We start from the raw sequence: 21,693 nt of genomic DNA on the forward strand, positions 1-21,693 counted from the left end.
GTGAAAGGGCAACCTATAGATTGGAGAAAATATTTGTAAACTGTATTTCTGATAAGGAGTTGATATCCAAAATATATAAAGAACTTATGCAACTCAATAGCAAAGATAAGGTAACCCAATTAATACTGAGCATAAGACCTAAATAGACATTTTTCAAAAGAAGACATACTAATGGCCAACAAACACATGTAAAGATGCTTTACTTCACTAATCAGGAAATGCATATCAAATGAGATATCCCCTTCCTGTCAGATTGGCTTTTTATCAAAAAGTTAAAAAAAAAAAAAAAAAAAACATGTTTGTGAGGACATGGAGAGAAGGAAACTTTTGTACACTGTTGATGGAATGTAAAATGGGTGCAGCCACTATGGAAAACCATATGGAGGTTTCTAAAAACAATTTAAAATGGAACTACCTTGTGATTTAGTAATCCCACTTCTGGATATATATTTCAAAGAGATATCTGTACTCCTGTGTTCACTGAAGTATTATTTACAATAGCCAAGATATGTATACAACCTAAATGCCATTGACAGATGAATGATAAAGAAAATGTAGTACATATAACATTACACTGTGGAGGACATCATGCTAAGTGAAGTAAGCCAGATGCAGAAAGACAGATACAGCTTTGTTCTGTGAAAGGAAGGTATATGCAAATCAAACTTGAAAGGCCAAAGGAGTCCTAAGGCTGAAGGAAAAGGCTAACAAGTCCAGCTTGACAATGAATGGATTATTAAGGGAACTTACAGGCAGAAACACGTTTTGTGCACCATAAGATGTACAGATCTCTGTAACCCCACCTCTCTTCGGACTTCTGTATAGCCTTAGAGGCTGGGAGTACTGCTGAGGGACCACATAAGGGAAGAATGTTTAAGAATACATGTGAGTCATAGTCCTATCTCTAGGGCAGATCAAGGATGCTATGCCCCAAGAGTGTATTTAAGGATGTGGTTGAAAAGGAAAGAATGTTGGTTGGCTGCCATGCTCAGGAAGGTTTCAAGTCATCGAACATTTATGGCAGGAGTTGTGACCAAGATAGTATTAATCTTGTTCACCCATGCATGAGCTCACTCATATGTGTTATCTAAAAATGTTAACCTTGTAGAAGCGAGAGAGTAGAATGATGGTTACCAGGGACTAGGGGAGGGGGATTTGGGGAGATGTTAGTTAAGGAGTACAAAGTTTCAGTTATACAAGATAATAATTAAGTTCTTAGAGCTAATGGACAACAATATGGTTATAGTTAACAGTATTATATACTTGACATTTGGTTAAGAGGGGAAATGTGTGTTCTCACCACACATATACACAAAAGACACCTAACTAAAAGGTAGGATAATGGATATGTTAATTAGCTTGATCGTAGTCAGTATTTCACAGTGTGTACACATACGAAAACATCGAATTGTATACCTTAAATATATACAGTTTTTAATTGTCAACTATACCTCAGTAAAGTTGAGGGGGGGAGAATATTTCTTTTTTGTTATTTTTCACAGGCCCTTTGCATTCCACATGTAAATGTACATTCATTTGACCTGTATATCTGCATAGTTATGCATGTTAATGTAATCATGGTTATTACATATATATGATTATATGCTCCTTACCTGGAAATATTTACTGTTGTTTTTATATAGCTTGTATTTGATTTAAGTCTTAAATTGAAGGAACCATATAAATTTCTCCTTTTCCTCTAATTTTTTTTTTTTTTTTTTTTTTTTTTACATATCATTCTAGTGGTGCTTCTTGATTCCTTAGACTCTGTTGCAGATGTCAACCTTGATGATCAAGATCGAGCAGCTAAGCCAGAGGCCCTGCCAGAAATGGCTGATAATGAAATGACAGGAACAGGTAAAGGTAGAAAACTGGCTATTCTCTAAATATGTAATGATTTAAGACTAGTTGACTTTATTTCTAGAGAAATACCTATTATATATAATAATATATAACTACTATATCAACATTAAAAAAAATTTTTGGTGGGGGGCTGCTGAGGGAGACGGAGAGAGAGAATCTTTTTTTTTTTTTTTTTAAAGATTTTATTTATTTATCAGAGAGAGAGAGGGGGAGAGAGCGAGCACAGACAGAATGGCAGGCAGAGGCAGAGGGAGAAGCAGGCTCCCTGCTGAGCAAGAGGCCCGATGTGGGACTCGATCCCAGGACGCTGGGATCATGACCTGAGCCGAAGGCAGCTGCTTACCCAACTGAGCCACCCAGGCGTCCCGAGAGAGAGAATCTTAAGCAGCCTCTGTGCGCAGTGCAGAGCTCAGTGTGGGGCTCCATCTCAAGACCCTGAGATCATGACTTAAGCTGAAATCAAGAGTCAGATGCTTAACTGAGCCATCCAGGCAGCCCAACAATAAAATTTTAATCCCACATTTTTTCCTGTTATTAACAATTTAAATAATCTGAACTTTCCTTGGTGACACTAAATGCTAGTAGGTCAAGTAAAGTGTATTTTTAATAAAGACTTGTTAATGAATGAAAAATGCTACATAGTGTAGTACTATAGGTGAATATTAATTAATTTTCTCTGCCCCTCCAGAGTATTTGGTTAAATTTGGAACATGTAGGAGAAATGAGATTTCAGACTGACTTTGCTTTTCCATTGTTCCCTCTATGTAGGAGAAAGCAGAATCACATTCCAAAATTCCAAAATGCCTTGGACTGTCTAGACTTTACAAAAGGTTATAAAGATCTTTAAGATAATGCTTTTTCAATCTGTTAAAGCAGTGGAATCCTTACCTCCAAATGAAATCTCATGTAGTACTCTCTGTGTAGATAAATATGGTATTTTATCAGTATAAATATAAACATTTACATTTATTACATTTACTTGTAAAGTTGGCGAGAACCATAATGGTCTTTTGAAACTTTTAAAATCCGAAGTTTTAGACATTTGTTATATCCTTGTATCACCATCAGACTTCTGATATGTTTGTGTATTTTATTTTTGCTGTATAATATTAAAATGATCTTGCTTTACTACATAAATAGTTGAGAACTTTTTAACCAGCTTGCTTTGCAGGTCTCAATTGGCCAGTGTGGTCAATTAAACCAATCCAGACACTTGGAACAAAAGAGCAGCAGAAATGATAAATCACTAACCAACTCTAAACATCTGCTTGCATTTTATTTTTATTTTATTTTTTATTTCTTCTTACTTTTTTATTGAAGTATAATATACCCACAGAAAGTTCATGTATCACAGTAGTGCAGCCTGATGCATTTTCATATCCTGAACATAACCATGAAACCAGCAACCAGAGCAAAAAACAAAGCATGACCAAAACCACAAAGTCCACTCAAGATCTTGTTTCTAGTCGCTGCTGTTCCACAAGTCACCACTGTCTTGTTTCATCCACTTGCATTTAAAAATGTAACTATAAAAGTAAAAAAATTACAGCAGAATTTTCCCATCAAGTCATGTTATTCATTTACTTGTTATTACCCCGTTGAATGTTTGCGGGATGAAAGCATGTGCTGAGCACATGTTCTTCAGTCTTACTGCTGTTCAAGTACACGTCACGTGTGTGCTATGATAGTCACCCTACATGCACAGTTTTCAGTCAGCCAACACGAATTCTTGTAAAAGACCAGTACAGAGTTCCAGCTTTTCTAATCAGTGATACATTTATAGGAAATTCATATACATACAGGATGGTCAGAGAAGCTGCGTTCAAAGATGTGCATGAAAACAAAGCAGGAGGCAGAAGTTACCACTCTGATGGTTTTCAAAATATTATAGTAACCTAAATGACACAGTTGAGTTGCAGATTAATTTCTATTTTTATGTTTTAAAGCACGATTTATTTATTTGTTTGTTTTAAAAATATTTTATTTATTTATTTGACAGAGATCACAAGTAGGCAGAGAGAGAGAGAGAGTGAGAGAGGAAGGGAAGCAGGCTCCCTGCTGAGCAGGAAGCCCAATGTGGGGCTCCATCCCAGGACCCTGGGATCATGGCCAGAGCCAAAGGCAGAGGCTTTAACCCACTGAGCCACCAGGCACCCCTTAAAGCATGATTTAAAATGAAATTTCACTCAAACATCTGTAGAACCCATGATTTTGTAAAATTAAAATACAGTATGAAAACCATTGCCATAGGTTATAAGAAAAAAAAATATATTGAAAAAACTCTTTTATAGAGATGATTCGAGCAGTTATATAAAGCTGTAGTTTTTCTGGCCCTATTTTTTTCTCCTTTTTCCCTCACCCTTTTTTAAAATTAACATATAATGTATTATTTGCCCCAGGGGTACAGGTCTGTGAATCATCAGTCTTACACAATTCATAGCACTCCCCATAGCACATACTCTCCCCAGTGTCCATCACCAAGCCACCGTCTCCCTCTCCCCCCAACTGCCAGCAACCCTCAGTTTGTTTCTCCCTCCCTACCCCCCACAGCCCCTTGCCTTGTCTCTCAGATTCCTCATATCAGAGAGATTATATGATAATTGTCTTTCTCTGATTGATTTATTTCGTGTAGCATAATATCCTCTAGTTCCATCCACGTCATTGCAAATGGCAGGATTTCAGTTTTTTATGGCTGCATCGTATTCCTGTGTGTGTGTGTGTGTGTACATATATGTACATATACATATACACACATACATACATACCACATCTTCTTTATCCATTCTTCTGTTGCTAGACATCTAGATTCTTTCTGTAGTTTGGCTGTTGTGGACATTGCTGCTATAAAGAGTCGGATGCACGTGCCCCTTTGGATCACTACATTTGTATCTTTAGGTAAATAAATACCCAGTAGTGCGATTGCTGGGTCATAGCATAGCTCTATTTTCAACTTTCTGAGGAAGCTCCATACTGTTTCCCAGAGTGGCTACACCAGCTTGCATTCCCACCAGCAGTGTAGGAGGGTTCCTTCTGGCTTTATTTCTTAAATGCTCTTGACTCTGAAATAATTTGATTGTTATTACTGGAAGATAGTAAGTGTGATCTGATTGTCATATATAGCTTTGGACTCATAGTCCCAGCTTTGCTAGTTATCAGCTATTTGACAATGGACAATTAATGCCTCTAAGCCTGTTTCCTCATCTTTTAAATGAGGCCTTGTGCTGGTCAACTCCGATAATGTATAATGCCTAGTATATTGTTAATACTCAATAAGCAGTATTTCACTATTATTTATAGCAATCCTCTGTTAATTGTAGAAAATATAATAAAAAACTTGAAGGCATACACTATAAATACTCATTAGCTGTGGGGTATTGAGTTTACCTGCTATTTGAAACATACACTTGGTAGTCTTCAAATCAGCGTGTGAACTTCATTTAAGAACCGAAAAATCAGATGGTTGTTTTGTGGTGTTTTTTTAAATATATAATGTTTCTTTAAATACTAAGCAACCTCAGTTTAGGTGATATATTATCAAAGATCATCTTTTTAAAAAGGTATCCCTTTAGAAGTTCTTGGTGCTTTATGGTATTAGAAGGGATGGTGACTGAACAAACGAGGGCCAGACCCAGCCTTTTGCTTATTTTCATTTCTTCCCTGGGCAGGTACCATTTTGTGCTATGGCTGTATGAGTGGATCATTCACAGGAGGACAGTATTGCTTCATAGCCAGATCCTTGCCTGTGCAGTGTAGGATTTGACACTTCTGGATGCCCTAAAGTAGAAAAATTAGGGAGCTTTGGACTTGTACTAATATATTAAATAACTACATAGAATCCTCTCTTTGTCATGTAAAAGGCAGAGAAGTCAGCCATTTATTGATGAGGCTATAGCTACTATTTTATTCTTAAGCATTAACTAATTAATCCTGGGTATTAACAGAAAGGGAGACTACTCAACTCATTTCTCTTTTTTGCTACTCTTCTGTGACTTTTATCTTTTTCTCTAATTTTGAAAATTCCAGTGTTAGTAATGAAAGGTTCAAGACAAATAAGAAAAATACCTATAAATTTTTAAATAAGAAAAATACCTATAAATTTTTAAATCATTATTGTCATTAGAGTCTTCAGATTATTTTTTGGTGGGAGGAGGAGAAGGTTATTAGGGAAGGAAGAGTGAACCATGACATCAGGTATTCTGTTTTAGATGACTAGGTGAACAGTGATGCCATTAGCTAAAATACTTATAGTAGAACAAGTTTTATTGGGGAGTATAATTAATTCAGTTGGGGACATGTTAGATTTTATTTAATTACAGAATAGTATAGATGTCTGTTCAAAAGTTTAATATTCAGAGAAGAGGTAAAGACAAAAACATAGATTTGGGTATCACAATCATATGGGTAATAGTTGAGCTAAGGATCTTGATGAAATCAGTGAGCTCAAAAATAAATAGTTCAAAAAAGAAGAGTGAAGATGGAGATGAGCCACAGGGTTGGAGAGAATTAAAGATGGCTAGATTTGACTATTAGAAAATTGCTTTTGACTTAGTAGCATTACAGAGTATTGGAACACATACTGGGTCACAAAATTAGAGGAGTGAATTTCAGAAGAAGGAATGCAGACTACAGGATACTTGGTGGCACTGGGAAGCAGAGACAGAAGGCAAGAGTGAGAGAGAGAGAGTAGTGGTAAGGGAGACAGAATCCTTGAAAGATTTTGTCAGCTTAGGAAATTGGGGTATAGTTCTATCCAGTGTAATGGGCTTGGTTATAGGTGGTAGGAAGAGAAGGCAATAGCTAGGGGAGTCAGAGTTTATTTACTCTTCCTGTGTCAGGACACATCTCAACTTGCTAAAGAGTTATTGAGCCTGCCCTGATTTTGTGCTGTTAAGCTATAGCTGCATATCAGCAAGGTTCATACCTAACTGTGTAATGTTGCTGTTGTCCCACCAGCCTCATTCTCCATTCCAGACACATTAAGGGATGATATTGGTGTTTTATATCTTTCATGTATTTGTATGATTATACCGGAGATGACATTTATTTCAACAGGTGTTTCTTACGGACAAAGCAATAGTGACATTGAAGCTCTCCATCAGGCTTATTGTCATGTAGCCCATTCTTTGGGAGATGCAGATGAGCAAAGAACTGAGAGTAATGCCATGGAAAATATCAAGAGTTCAGTGAAAGATTATCCTCAAGAAAATGAAGAGTCCCTTAAAAACATCTCTACTACAGAATCTGGTAAAAGTTAATTTGAGACCCTCTCCGAACAGTCTCTAGTGAGGTATAATTTCAGTGCGGTTTGCCGTAGGGACTGTTTCTCAGTCCCTGAATTTAACCTTAAAGGGTTTGTTAAAATGGATTTTGGGAATCAGTGGTTTCACTATAGTTGTGAATATGGAATAAAATTTCAATTCCTCCTTCAGTGTGCTTTGGCCAATTTCAGAAATCACCTAAGTGTTTTCACATTTATTTTATGCTTTTCCTCGTGTGTATACTAAAGTTATTTTTTAAGTAGAGAACAGTATTTTGGAATCAGCTAAAATATATTTAACAAATATGTGTGCATGTATGGACACACCTATACACATATTTTTGATACTGATATGGTTAGATACATTAATAGATATAGATATATTTCAAAATATAAATCAAAGGAGATTTTCTTGGTACAGGTAACTTTATAGTGGGAAACTGGGTTTATTGTATATGCCATTTTGTTAACTCTGTCAGAAAAAAAATGTAATCTTAGTGGCATTAGACATTAAATTAGCAAATTCACATGATTTTTTGGATTGCTCTTTTAACTTTTTTTCCTCTTAGATCTGCCCACGGTAGAGGAGCTGATGAAACCTATCCGAATAGATTCTTTTGGTGGCAGTGGTTTTGATTTACAACCTGTCAGGTATGAGGTTTTATGGAATGGATTGTGCCATTCCATTGTTTGTTTATTGTTTTGTTAACTGGAGACATTAGAGTCATTTCTTCTACATATTCCTTCCTAGTGAATGATTAATAAGTAGCTTATATGAGTCTACCTGTGAGTCAGTGCTCTCTTCTTCTTAGTAGTTCTTAGTTTACAAAATTCTTCCAGTGCTAAAATTTTAAAAATGTTTTTTAAATAGATGTGACTAAAAAAAAAATGCCATTTTTTTAAGTAGTCTGAAAATTAAAATCCTTTCAGCTTTAAATAGCTCAGGGCAGTTGATTTGACCAGTGAGAGAGACCATGAATTTTATGCTGTATGCATCCTAGATTTGCTTCTTTATAAACCACTGAGTTTTGTACTTAGTCACTGACCAACCGTCATATTACAGGGTAAGTGTTTTGGCCACCAGAGCAGCAGGCTTCAGTACATTTTAATGGAAACTTGTGGGACCTCACTGTCATTCTGCAGCACACAGAGTAGCACATCACAGTAACTTTGCATTTGTGTTACAGCCATCATATCATGTGATCCTTATAACAAAGTGGTCAGGCCTCTTTATCTACACCATTCAAGTGATGAAACGGGTGAACCAGTTTAGTGGTGGAGCTATCCCAGGAACCAGAAGATGGCAGTGGAGGCCGTGGTGGTGATAGTAGCTAACGTTTCTACCACACACTTACTGGGGGTTAGAGTTCTGTGCAGGTTTCATTTACTCTCACAGCAACTCTGTGAGCTATATTTTATTACAGTCTCCATTTCATAGATAAGAAAACTGAGGCTTAATGAAGTCAAATGGGGCATCTGGGTGGCTCAATCAGTTAAGCATCCAACTCTTGATTTTGGCTCAGGTCATGATCTCAGGGTGGTGAGATGGAGCCTGGCGTTGGGCTCCATGCTGGGCATAAAGTCTGCTTGAGATTCTCTCTCCCATTCCCTCTGCTCCTCCTCCTATCCCACCAAAAAAAAAAGTGAGAGAAATTGCTCAAGATCCTATGATTCTAGCCAGGAAACACAAGAAATCTGTGTGCTTAACCTACACTGTCAGATCTTTGATTGCCATGAAATATTTCTGTGAGAAGCCTGTTATTCCTTCATGTGTTCATTCGTTCATTTGTGTTTTCAGCAGACACAGTGTGAGTCCCTCCTTCTACTACATCCTCACTTTGTAAATCCACTTGTGCTTTCTCATCCTGTTTCTATGTTTGTACAGAGACAACGAGGCAGTGAAGCTTAGGCTAAGGCCATGTGCTGAAATGCTGAGTCTAGTATTCTTCTATTGATCTGCAGCACTAGTTAGTATGGATTTTTGTTTATTTCTTTCTTTTTCTAAGATATTGTTTATTTATTTGACAGAGATCACAAGTAGGCAGAGAGGCAGGCAGAAAGAGAGGGAGAAGCAGGCTCCCTGCTGAGCAGAGAGCCCAGTTTGGGACTCGATCCCAGGACCCTGGGATCATGAGCTGAGCCAAAGGCAGAGGCTTTAACCCACTGAGCCACCAGGAGCCCAGTTAGTATGTTTTAAAGAGCTGATTATCCTCACTTACTGCTATTTGGGGGCTGTGTTTGTGTTAATGAAGAGATTGCTTACACATCTTATGTCTTTGTTGGCATAGGTGGAATCATTTTACTAATGTGAATTCTAAATAGAGATTTTTTCATTTAGGTTTCAAGTCTAAACAAGCAAGTATACTTACATTAAAGGCATAACAATCATTACAGAAATGTCAATAGTATAAACTTCAGTGTACATACCTGAAAACTCTTCAGTAAACTGTTGAGTATATAATCCTAACTACTAGGATTATTAAAATTTTAGTAGCTAAACATCATCAAAAATGTACTTTTTGTTCACATCATAATCCCGTGTGTGTCCATGGGGTTGGGATAGGATTCTTCTCCACATAGTCATTTGGGACCTGGGCTGCTTTCTCATCAACACATGATTTTAAGGTTGCCCTGGTCTTATCCAACCAGTTGATAAAGAAAGGAAAGCAGTTGATAGCAAATTCCTTTTAACTCCCTCAGCACAGAAGCATTATATCACTTCTATTCACATTCTGTTGTTAAGAACCAACACATCTAGCTTGTAGGGTCCAAGAGGCTGGGAAATGGGATTTGGTTGTATGCTTAGAAAGAAAAATAAATGAGTCTGATAGGCATCTAGAATCTACCAGAATCTACCAATAGCTAAATATCCATTTTACTCTTCTTCACACAAGTACCGACTATCCCCTCCCTAAAGCAAACAGCCCAAAGGCCCATTCAGAACTGTGTCCATCTCAAAGGCCAGGATTTTCAGGTGAAGTACAGTCTTCACCAGGTTTGAATGTGGCTTCTCGCTGTCTACTAGTCAGTGAATTAAAAACGTAAGTTCTCTACTTCGTCACTCCCACCCAATATATAATAGTGAAGCTGCAACAAATACTCCTGTTCAGAAGGGAAAAATGTGCCTTGAAACCCACTTTAAACTCTTGGCCACAACTGAAATAGGCTTTGTGGGCACCCTATGTGCATGATAGAGGATGTATTCCTTTCTTAGTCCACTTCCTACCTGCAGATGATTTTAAGGCTCCCAAACAAGTCTCTGGCTTTTACTGTTTGTTTGTTTGTTTTTTAAACATAGTTGTAGTTTCTTTGTCATTACAGTTCTTTAAGAAAGTTTAGTAGGCTTCTGATCTGTTAGTTTCCAGTCAGTCCCATGTGCCAGTAACTGCATTTAAAGTCAGTTTGGTAGACAGAGGTTTTAGATCTGCTTAAAGTCTTTGCTTTGTTGTCCTCCTTTTTTCCTCCCCCTCTCAATTCATTTGCAGTTATCTATATATTTTGGGGAACAATAATCTTAAGTGTAAAGAGGATTCCTTTAATATGATCTTTGTCAAAGGACTGAGTCACTCTTTTCAACTGAGAAGTCTCTGGAAATCCTGGTTTTTCATAGCATTTTTCAGTGCTGAATCCTACTGTTAGGTTCACAGAGAGTGAACCGCAGAGGCACTGAGTTTCTAGACTCTCTGTTCTCTTTGATTTTTTTTCTTACAAACTGACCCTTTTTTATCTCGAGTTTATATCTTTCTTTTACTATCTTGTCAAAAGTAGCCAATAGTAGCTAGCACTTAGAAACTCTCCTGCCATTTTTCTTAATACCTCAGACTCAGTAGCCATGTGATCTGCCTTATAAACCGTTGTAGGTGACCATTCGGTAAATGTTTTGTCATTGTAAAACATAGGTTGCCTCTTCTTCAGCTTCCAGTATCATTTTCCTTGTCATCCAAAACCCAGCTACTAAGCCAGTGACACAGATCTTAGGTTCTTGTCACCACAGCATTCAGCATTCTAAAGGCAAGAACTAGTAACTGGGCCCAGCTAGATTCAGGGAGGCCAGGAAATGTAGTTTAGTTAGTATGCAGGAAGAACAGGAGACAGCTTTGATGAACTTCTAGCCAGATTCTGCTACCTGAAGAAGGAAAGAATTATTATATTTTCTGATGATTCTAAGTACTTTAGAAAGGTCTAACAATTACTAAGAAGCCAATCTATCTTACAAGAAAATAGTGGCCTCTTAAACTTGATTTTATAAATGAAATTTTTTAAATTATAAAATTGAATGATGTAATGGACCATGATTACTCAGTTTGAAAATCACAATATCCAGAGCACCTAGCTGGCTCATTTGGTTAAGCATCTGCCTTCGGCTCAGGTCATGATCCCAGGGTCCTGGGATTGAGTCCCGCTTCAGGCTCCCTGCTTGTCAGGAAGCCTGCTTCTCTCTTGCCTGCTGTTCTGTTTACTTGTGCTCTCCAGCTGTCTGTCAGATAAATAAATAGAATCTTTAAAAAGGAAGGAAGGAAGGAAGAAAGTAAGGAAATAATAGCCATTTTTTTGGAGCCCCTATGCTTTACTGATATCTACCCACATTTAGAACATTTCCTTAAGGGATATTTTCTCTATTTTAAAAATTGAATAGTCTGAAATATTACATTGTATTTTAAGAAATGATTTTATTTCAAGATACTAGTGATTTTCCTGTTTTACTTTAAAATTTTTCCTATACTGTGATGAAATATATGCTTTATAATATATTTCTCATTGCCATATATTATTATTTCTTTAGTTTCTTCTCAAAGTATGTAAAATGTTTTTCCTGCTGACTTGATATTGTGGATAAAAGATTAAATACATGAAGTGCATTAGAAATTCATTTTTGGGGGCACCTAGGTGGCTCAGTAGGTTAAGCCTCTGCCTTCAGCTCAGGTCATGATCTCAGGGTCCTGGGATTGAGCCCACATCAGGCTTGGTGCTCAGCAGGGAGCCTACTTTCCCCTCCCCCTCTGCCTGCCTCTGCCTACTTGTGATTTCTGTCTATCAAATAAATAAACAAAATCTTAAAAAAAAAAAAAACTCATTTTTTACTTCTTCTTACACAAAAGCAATCTCAGTCTTGCTTGGTTTGTTATTCCTTTGAAGTATGTCTCAGAATCATCCATTGTAATCTCTTATTTTATACTGCATTAAATTATATTACCTGAAATTTAAAGAGATACAGGACACTATATGAGTATACTCTACTAACCAGAATTACAAATAATGTATTTAACATGAATGACCTAATTTGAATAGTTATATTAAATATTAAATGTATTTAATATTATATATAAATAATATACATATTAAAATATATTTCTTACATATTGTGTGTGTAAATACCTGTGATATGTATGGTATATGTATTTATAACTGATATTTGAGGAGTCACCTAGGGTTCATTCTGTTTTGTTTTATAGCTATAAGAAACTGGCTGATAGAAAAGAAACTGGATTTGTTAGCCCTTTACCCCTTAAGATGAACCCAAATATTATCTCTCAAGAGCCACGAAATGCAAACCAATTTTTTGACAGAAATGAAGAGAATGTGGTTTTACAAAAGACAACAAATAAAAGTATAGAAAATGGACATCCAGGAGTAAATACTACAGAAGAACATATAGATAAAATGTATCTTGATATTTTGAGGAAAAAACTATCTGTTGGTCCTTCGCTATTGCTTCAGGAAGACAAAATAAATAAAGTAAGTGTTCATAATCCAAGTTGATTCGAAATATTGATAAATGAAGTTATATAAATACTGTTGATAAGTAGGTACTTGGTACTTGTTAAGTTAACGGGACTGATTACATACTAACCTCCGTATAGATCCTGGATATTTGTGAGCAGGATTTATTACAACATCCCATAGTCCCTAAAATACCACCATAGCATTAGCTTTCTTTTGGAAGCCATTCTTTACTTTCTTCATTTGTTTTTAATAAGCATAGTCCAGAATTTGAGTGGCACAAGAAAATAAAGTCTATTCATCATTCTAGTGCTTTTTAATTAATCTTTCCAGTACTGTATATTCTGCAAAAGTAGGCAAGTTGACATTTTATATAAATGCTATTAGCAGCTGTTGAGAAAGTTATACTTCACCATTTCTTTTTCTTCTGTTCTTGATCTATTCTGATTTATCGTTTCTTTGATCTATATTCTAGTTTTATTTTATGGTTTTAGGTTCGTGTTTACCATAAAACATCTCCAGGTTTTTGTGGAATACGACAGGGTATTGGTAAATTTTTATCTTGAGAATTTTATGTTATTTATGTTATTTCAAAATATATGCTTTCCTGTTCTCTGCTGTATTCTAGTAATTAAACTTCTTGCATTCTAGCAAGCTTATTTTGTTCTATTATTTTGTTTTGTTTTACTCCTGACTTTGAAGATGTGCTTCAAAATACTAAAATTCTGATGAGTTAGGCTTTGAGAATTTTAATGTGTAGTGGTTTGCCTTCTACAAACTATTATTTAGTAATCACTATGTAACTAAACTATTATTTAGTAATCACTTCTGTCATCTGTTAAATCTTCATTTACAGCTATAGTTGAAGTTTATTTAAGTCTTAAAAAGTTGCTACTTTTCGTTTGCAGAATTTTAGACAACTCACTTCTGGAGAAGAAGGGGCTATAACTGGTAAACAGGTGCCATACAAGAAGGCCAAAAGTGCACCTCCATTACTTAAGAGGAAACCCCAGAGTGGATTATATTCATCAGTTAGGAGCTCAGGCTATGGCCAACCCAGTTCACCATTCAAGACTTTTTCTACTCTTGAAAAAAAAACTTCAAAGGACATTATGAAAAGCAAAAACTCGAGATCTATTCCCACTTCAAATCAAGCTAGGAAAAAAGGTAATTATATGCTCTTTTCATAGTAGAGTTCTGTGCGTATGATGTGTTATTTAACTTTACTTCTCTACTTTCCTTATTTCTCTCCTTCTGTGAACTTTTCTGTTCATAGGAAAGAATTCATCTTTAGATAGGATATCCCATTCTGAAAGATTTTGTTTACAGGATTTTGGTCATTGGCTCTGAGCTTTCCTGAATGACACTTATAAAGTATGGGAAGTGAATAGAGAATCAAACTCTTCCTCATCTGGTTGATGTTGGAGTATCTGGTGTTTTCCAGAGAACTACAAATTCAAAAACGAATACAAATGAATACAAGTGAAGGTTGATTATAGAGATTATTTGGATATTAGTTCAGTATAGACTGATACAGGCAAGATGTTTTATGTAGCACATAATGCATATTTTTAATATATCACAGTGCCTCTGTTCGTTATTTCCTAATGCAGTCATTTTTTATTGACAGTAGGAAAGGGTACTTTTCAACTTAGAAGCCCATGCAGCTATTAGAAGCAGTAGAAATGTTCAGATCAGACTGACATTTCTGCTGCCTTTAAATTCCAGTAAGGAAGGGAGAGCAGTGGTGCCAGAAGCATTTTGTCCTTCCCTTTGTGATTAAATTTAATAGGTGACCAGTTCATCATTGTTATATGGTGATAGTTGCGTGAAGAGATCTGTCCTCGCTGGAAAATGCATTTCTAGCTTCAGGTGTCTTTCCTTGCTTTTCCCTAAGAGTATTAAATCCAGGACCACTTTGACTCTATTTTAAACTCTTTAGGCATTAAAGGCTCTGTCCTGCCTTTGTATGTGTGTTTGCTGCAGCAACCTGTGCATCGTAGATGGAAAGGAAAGCCAAGGCTGATTTATGTCAGAGTAGAGGAGAATAGCGGCAGGAGGTAGAGAGAGGAATAATCTCTGTTCTGTAGAGACAGGAATATGATTCAGTAGGATGAATGCAGGCATCCTTTCCTCTTGTTCTTAAACTGTGAACCTCTAATTCCTCCTACAAAGCATTTTGTATTGCCTTATTTTCTCTTATTTTTGAAATGACTGTTCTACATGCAAGTGGAGATGACAAGGAACCAATTAGATAGTCAAGTCTGGAGTTCAAGAGGGAGGTGTGGACTGCAGATCTGATTTAGGAGTTATTGTTAAAACTATTATAGATGGGGGACACCTGGGTGTCTCAGTTGGTTAAGTATCTGCCTTTGGCTCAGATCATGATCCCAGAGTCCTGGGATCGAGTTCCACATCAGGCTCCTTGCTCAGCGGGGAGCCTGCTTCTCCCTCTGCATGCCACGCCCCCTACTTGTGTGCTCACTCTCTCCCTCCCACTCTCTGGAAATAAATAAAATCTTTAAAAAAAAAAAACACTATATATATGGTTTTTAAGTCATGGGACTGACAGAAGTTTTCAAGAGAGTGAGTATTGCTATAGAAGGAAAGCAAACTGAGGCCTGACTCCTGGGCATGCTAACCTTAGGAAGTCAGGGGGAAGAGGAGTGACCTGCAAAGAGAAGAGAGTGAGATTGGAAGAAACCTGAATATGTGGGATCCTGAAAGCCAAGTGAAGAAGGGAAAATTTATCTATCAGTTGCTGCTGAGAGAGAAAGGAAAGTGGAAACTGGAAACTGACCTTTGAGTTTAGCATGGAGGAGGTCGTCAGTAAACTGGAGAGTTCCCATGGTTATAGGGCTGTAAAAGGTGGACTGAAATAGAATAGGAGGGAATGGGAGAGTTAAAATTGAATATGGGCCAGGAGGAAAGAGTGTAAAAGGCAAAAAAAAAAAAAAAAAAAAAAAGGGGGATAGTAGCCAGCATAAGAAGTAGAGTCAAGAAAAGCTTTTTGTTTACTTTTTTTTAATGGTAGAAATAATAGTATGCCTAATAGTATGTTAACGCATTTTGGAAAGATTTCAGTAGATTCATGATGGTGAGAGGGGAAGAATTGCTAGAGCAATGTGGAATTACAATGGAATCCAGCGTTCATTGAAAGGGTTGGCTCTAGACAGAGGCATGGACAATTCATCTGGGCAAGCAGATGGGAGAGAGGAAGACATTGGTGCAGATACTGATGGGTGGGTAGAAATGGTGAAAGAATATGGATGATTTCTTCTGATTGCTTCCATCTTCTCTGAGAAATAAAACATAACATCATTAGCTGGCATTGAGGATGGAGTAGAAGTGTTAGAGGAGAGAAGAGAAGGTATGAAATAGCCATCCCGGAGGACTAGACTGCCCACAGCAGAGTCTTCTTGAAGTTAGTTATTATGGAGTTAAATTGATACCAGGCAATGTAATTGTGTGTGTGTGTGTGTGTGTGTGTGTGTGTGTGTGTGTGTGTTTGTGAATGTCCACATTTTGCTACATGATTGCAGGGGTTGGATACTTGTATAATTGAATTTGCCAAGAAGAGTTGTTTTTGTCAAATGAGTGCAATGAACTGAGAAGGGAGCTAATGGTGTATGTGGACTTCAAGTTGAATAAGGAAGGAAGGACATCAAGGGGTGTAATACAGTATGAAACGGGTAGGATCAACCATCTATGAGGTGCCATTGGGTTAAAGGATTGATGGACTCCAAATACCAAAGGGCATGAAGTGGGAGATAGGATAGGAGATAGGATTGATAGAGAGTAAATGCCTAAGACTGAGATGAGGAGTGACTGTGTTTCTAGTAAAGAAAAGGCCTGTACCAATAGAAGTAAGTAGCTGAAGTAGAGAGGTTAAGTATAAGAACCTAAGAGCCAAGGGTTGAAGGGATCCCTGTGAGTGTATTGAAATTACCAAGAATGAAGACAGAAATAATGTCACAGAGGGTGGAAAAGAAACAAGGGGCATGATTTGGAGGTTGAGAGAGGAAAGCAACAATATTATTATGAGTATTTTTTCCTGTTTCAAAACTTTACAGTATTTGTGACTACCAAAATGAAAATAAAACAGTAAAATTTATGTTAAAGTACAGTATAAACCTTGACTATACTGAGTTCCTTTTTTTCATTAGAATATTAAATATGATTTTTTCTCCCTTTTTATTGTAAAATTCCCCCAGCACAGTTTTAGTTTTATTCAGAATTTTAATTCCTTAGGGATGGCTGTTACTTTTCACAGGTTGTGTTCTCGGACAAGCAGACTTTGGGAGATAGAGATTAGTGTATAGAAAGTCTAGAGGATGCACTTGGAATCAACACTGACTAAGATGAAAAAGAAGCCAGCTGCTGGGGCTTACTTAAGAGTTTCTCTTTTTCATGCAACAAGAAGGGAAATGAATGAATGAATGAATGAATGAATGAATGAAAAAAATGAAAGAAGACAGGAATAGGCGGTTGAGAGCTGGTGCCACTGTGCAAGGAACCAGATCCCTTCTGTCCTGCTACAAAATCCTTTATCTGTCACTTTTATCTTCATTATAACAAGGTGGCTATTTCAGCCTCCAGGCCCAGTCAGGAGGAAAGGTAAAAGGTCCATGCCAGTTAATTCTCAACTTCTTCTTCGGGAAAGTTGTGACTTTTCTGGAAGCCTACAAAACTTTTGCTTTCATCTTATTAGCCTGAGTTTTGTTCTTATGGCCACCCCCAGTTTCCTAGAGTCCAGGGAGATGAGTATTTTCAACTGGTACATTGCCGCCCAGAGCAGATTAATAGGGAGGTTTCTATTAATAGAGAAGAGGATGAGATTGGCAACTAGCAGTATCTGCTGTGTGGTTATTTTTCTTTTTATTTTAAATTAATTTTCTTTGGCTATTACGTTCTTATTTTTGGACTAATAAGTTTCTTTTTTTTTTAAGATTTTATTTGAGAGAGAGTGAAGCACTAGAGCACAAGTTGGGGAGAGGGGCAGAGGGAGCAGCATACCCCCCACTGAGCAGGGAACCTGATGTGGGGCTGGAGCCCAACGTGGGGCTGGAGCCCGATGTGGGCCTAGATCCCAGGACCCTGAGATCATGATCTAAGCCAAAGGCAGATGCTTAACCCACTGAGCCACCCAGGCGCCCTATAATTTTATTCTTTAAGTCAAATTTAGACTAGCTGTTAGAAAGTTTCCATGCAATTTATATTATTCCACTGATACCATATCTTGAAACACATTATTTGTGAAAAGTGTACTCTGAAATCACACTTAATCTGAACTAAAGTGCCTCATACAGTTAATCAGCTTCTCTTTGATTCATCACTTAGATATTCTTATTATTGCTATGACTTTTTTTTTTTTTAAGGTTTTATTTATTTGACGGAGAGAGAGGGAGAGAGAGAGAGAGTGCGTGCACATGAGCAAAGGGGCAAAGGGAGAGGGAGAAGTAGGCTCCCCGCTGAGCAAGGAACCCAAACCCAATGTGGGACTCCATTCCACAACTCTGGCATCCTGACCTGAGCTGAAGGCAGCGCTTAACCGACTGAGCCACGCAGGCGTCCCATCTGTGACTGTTTTAAAGAAGAGTTTATTTAAAATTACTGAACCTGAAATTATCCCTGTCCACATTCCCCTTACTTTTTTTGTTTTTTTGTTTTTTTGTTTTGTTGCTCCATTTATCATTTGACATGAATCTTGGGTCAGTTAGCTTTCTCTGTCAAATTGAGTGAAATGTTGATTATGGCAGCAGTTCTGAGCACAGCGAAGCAGCTGTGTTAACGGTGTTAGACCTCAGCCAATTTCCAGATCCTCTTCTATCCTAGTGTTCTCATTGTATTAGTACTTACTGTTACATAATTGCTGAATACACATTCAACTTTGTTTGCATTTGTGGTGCTTCTGTCCATTGTTTAAAATAATTAGAAATCTTTTCTGGAACAAAAGTCATCAAGCCTGCAGCTTTGGGTAAAGCAGCTTCCAAAACTGAAAGTTGCCTGGCTACTCCTAAGAAGGCTGAAGATTCTACAGAAACGGATTACTGTCTTCAGTTTCAGAATGTAGGTATTGAATTTCAAAATCACATTCGTTAATTTTTTTGTTTTATTATATTAAAACTAAATAATAGTGAAATTTTTGCATCAAGCATGATGTTCTATCTAATCTTACTGAAACATTTACTGATTTCCTTATATGGTAGGACATCATTAACTATGTCATTTTTATTCATTGTGGGTTTTTTTTTCCCTAACCACCTGTGTTCAAATCTAGTAAATATACTATGTAAATATACTATAATGAAGTAATGCTTCTCCTTTAAAGGATTCTTCAGGATACCGTGGTGAGAACAAGGAGACCGAGTTTATTATGTTTAAAAGAGTTCAGGAAGCAGAGGAAAAATGGAGGGGTGCACAAGCCCTAATTGAGCAAATTAAAGTTACATTCTCAGAAAAAGAGAGAGAGCTGGAAAATAAGATGGAAGAACTAAAGAGACAGCAGGAAAGGGAACTCTTCAAACTGAACCAAGACAATTACATTCTTCAAGCCAAGGTACTAGATACTTCTCCTTTTATTGATTAAAAAGAACTTGTACTCACTGCAAATGCATTGTCATCCTTTGTTCCTGGAGCTATTTGACTTGATGTATTTGCTATATAAAATATGAACATGGATCCCAAGACTGCCTCCTCACAACAGAGCCTAAATCAAAGCCACTGGGGAAAAAATCAAAATTTAAATTGACTCATTTTGATAATTTTCTTCTGTTAGCAGTCTTTTTTGAAAACAAATCCCTTAGTTCACTATGACCTTCAAAGAAGACAGTTTCAGAAAGAACTGCTATAGAAGGCCTAGATTCAGAGAATGGCACCGTGTAGCATTTCTCAGTTACTCTCATCACCAGAACCATTAGCACAAAACATCACACTGTAATGATTTAGCTAGTTGGTGTTAATAACATTGTAGTTATAGGACCGTTTTAGATCTGTGCACATCGAGTTTTCCATTTTTCTTCCTCCTTTCTCACTTTATCCTCTCCTTTCCTAAATAAAATGTCTGTATTTTCTCAAAGTTAAGTAGCTTTGAAGAAACAAACAAAAAGCAAAGATGGTTACATTTTGGAGAAACAACTGATCCTGTCACTGAAGAAAAATTGAAGGAAATTCAAAAAGAAATACAGGAACAAGAGACACTTCTTCAAGGATATCAACAGGTATGGTGATTTTTCATCACTTTGTGAATTTGTTCTTGAGATCCTTTGATTATTAAAAAAAAAAATAAGGTATATTAAGATATTTCTGTGCTCATGTAGCAGTAACAGGAATTCTGGCAAATATGAGTAAGTAATAATTTGACTAGTCTGAACATTATCTGTGGGTATATAATTAAGTTAAGAGAATGGGTTCTGGATTCAGAGAATCCAGTGTTAGTCCTCACTCCACTGCTTTGCAGCCTTGGGCAAATCACTTCACCTCTCTAAGCCAGTTTCCTTATCTGTGAGTAGGGATGGTAATAACAGTATGATATTGAAATTAAAATAAGGTAGCGCAAAAAAATAAAATATAAGAAAGTGCAAACCAACCTCTTAGTTACTGGCACACAGTAACCAATTAGTAAATGTCCCTTATTACTATTTTTAATAGCCATATTCCTTAGACACTGCCCTATTTTTCTTTAGTTTTCTGCAATTGTTTTCAGTAGATTATATTGACTAGTTTGGGTATTTTATTCAGAAATACAAATCTGAAATTAATTGCCAATGTTCTGACAGTGAAAAAATTTGAATGAAATGAGAAAAATCTGTGGGTCCTACAGAAGGCAGATATTTGCCATGTGTGACAGATTCTTGGTGATGCTGACCAGCCTGTCAGCCAGGACGGGTTTAGTAATCCCCAGCACAAAACTTCATCTTAGTTTCCTCCCCTTCCTCCTTAGTTTCCTCCCTTTTTTTCCCTGACTTCCCCTCACCTCTTTCTAACTCATTACTCATACTTTTAAGCATCAAGCCTGTCAATAATAAGCATTATCATCTGAGGCTAACCGGAGAAAGCATTGTCTTATCAGTGATTTGCAATATCAGTGATTTCCTATAGATGAAATACTGATTTTGTTGGGCACACTGCCCCAGATCCTTTGCCTGCCATTGTGATCCTGCTGTAGAGAATACCCATTTTTATTTTTATTTTTTTGTTTTTTAAAGACTTACTTATTTGTTAGAGCCAGAGCATGGGGTGGGGGTGGGGAGGGCAGCAGAAGGAAAGAGGGAGAGAATCCCAAGCAGATTCCTCCCTGAGTGTGTAGCCCAGCCTGGGGCTTGATCCCATGATCCCCAAGATCACTACCTGAGCCAAAACCAAGAGTTGGTTGCTTAACCAGCTGTGCCACCCAGGCACCCCGAGAGCACACATTTTTAAGGAGTATTTCACAGACCCATAAGGGTGCCAGCTACCTTCTCCCCCAAGTATAACACAAAACTTGCATATCTGTGTAACTTACGTTGCAGGTATTTAAGCACGGACCATCTTACCAAGCAGTAGGCCAGATGTGGTGAGACAGTCCATAGTTTTTATTAAATTTCAAAGGTCCTTGGTTTTCATCAGATTCTTAATTTTATAAAAAAGTTAATAAGCCACAGCACCTAATCACAGATTGGTTTGAGTCACTCTTTAGTCCAAGGCTGGTGTAGAACTGGCTCTAGTCTATGCTCTGCCTTGTCCTTACACTTTCAGAAATACCTGTTCTCTAACTCCCGGCTCATAGAAAGTTCCAGAAACAAGCACGGAACAAGCCATTGTGGCTACCTGTGTCCTGTTCACCTTATTGCAGGGAGCTGGGTTAGAATCAG

The 21,693-nt window shown here is 37.2% G+C and overlaps 1 protein-coding gene across 3 annotated transcripts in view; it reads left to right on the forward strand.

Moving 5' to 3' along the window:
* Window positions 1-21,693, forward strand: part of CEP162 (centrosomal protein 162) — a 101,087-nt gene that overhangs the window by 35,925 nt on the left and 43,469 nt on the right. The window contains exons 9-16 of one of the 3 annotated variants that reach the window (XM_059177158.1): window positions 1,744-1,863; window positions 6,916-7,107; window positions 7,690-7,771; window positions 12,574-12,856; window positions 13,750-14,008; window positions 18,777-18,910; window positions 19,173-19,400; window positions 19,921-20,061. In XM_059177158.1, coding sequence (XP_059033141.1) covers window positions 1,744-1,863; window positions 6,916-7,107; window positions 7,690-7,771; window positions 12,574-12,856; window positions 13,750-14,008; window positions 18,777-18,910; window positions 19,173-19,400; window positions 19,921-20,061 — 1,439 coding nt within the window. The remainder of the gene's footprint in view (window positions 1-1,743; window positions 1,864-6,915; window positions 7,108-7,689; window positions 7,772-12,573; window positions 12,857-13,749; window positions 14,009-18,776; window positions 18,911-19,172; window positions 19,401-19,920; window positions 20,062-21,693) is intronic. The other 2 variants (XM_059177160.1, XM_059177159.1) reach the window with 2 other exon arrangements.

Source organism: Mustela lutreola, chromosome 6, assembly GCF_030435805.1.
Source record: "Mustela lutreola isolate mMusLut2 chromosome 6, mMusLut2.pri, whole genome shotgun sequence".
Taxonomy (NCBI): Eukaryota; Metazoa; Chordata; class Mammalia; order Carnivora; family Mustelidae; genus Mustela; species Mustela lutreola.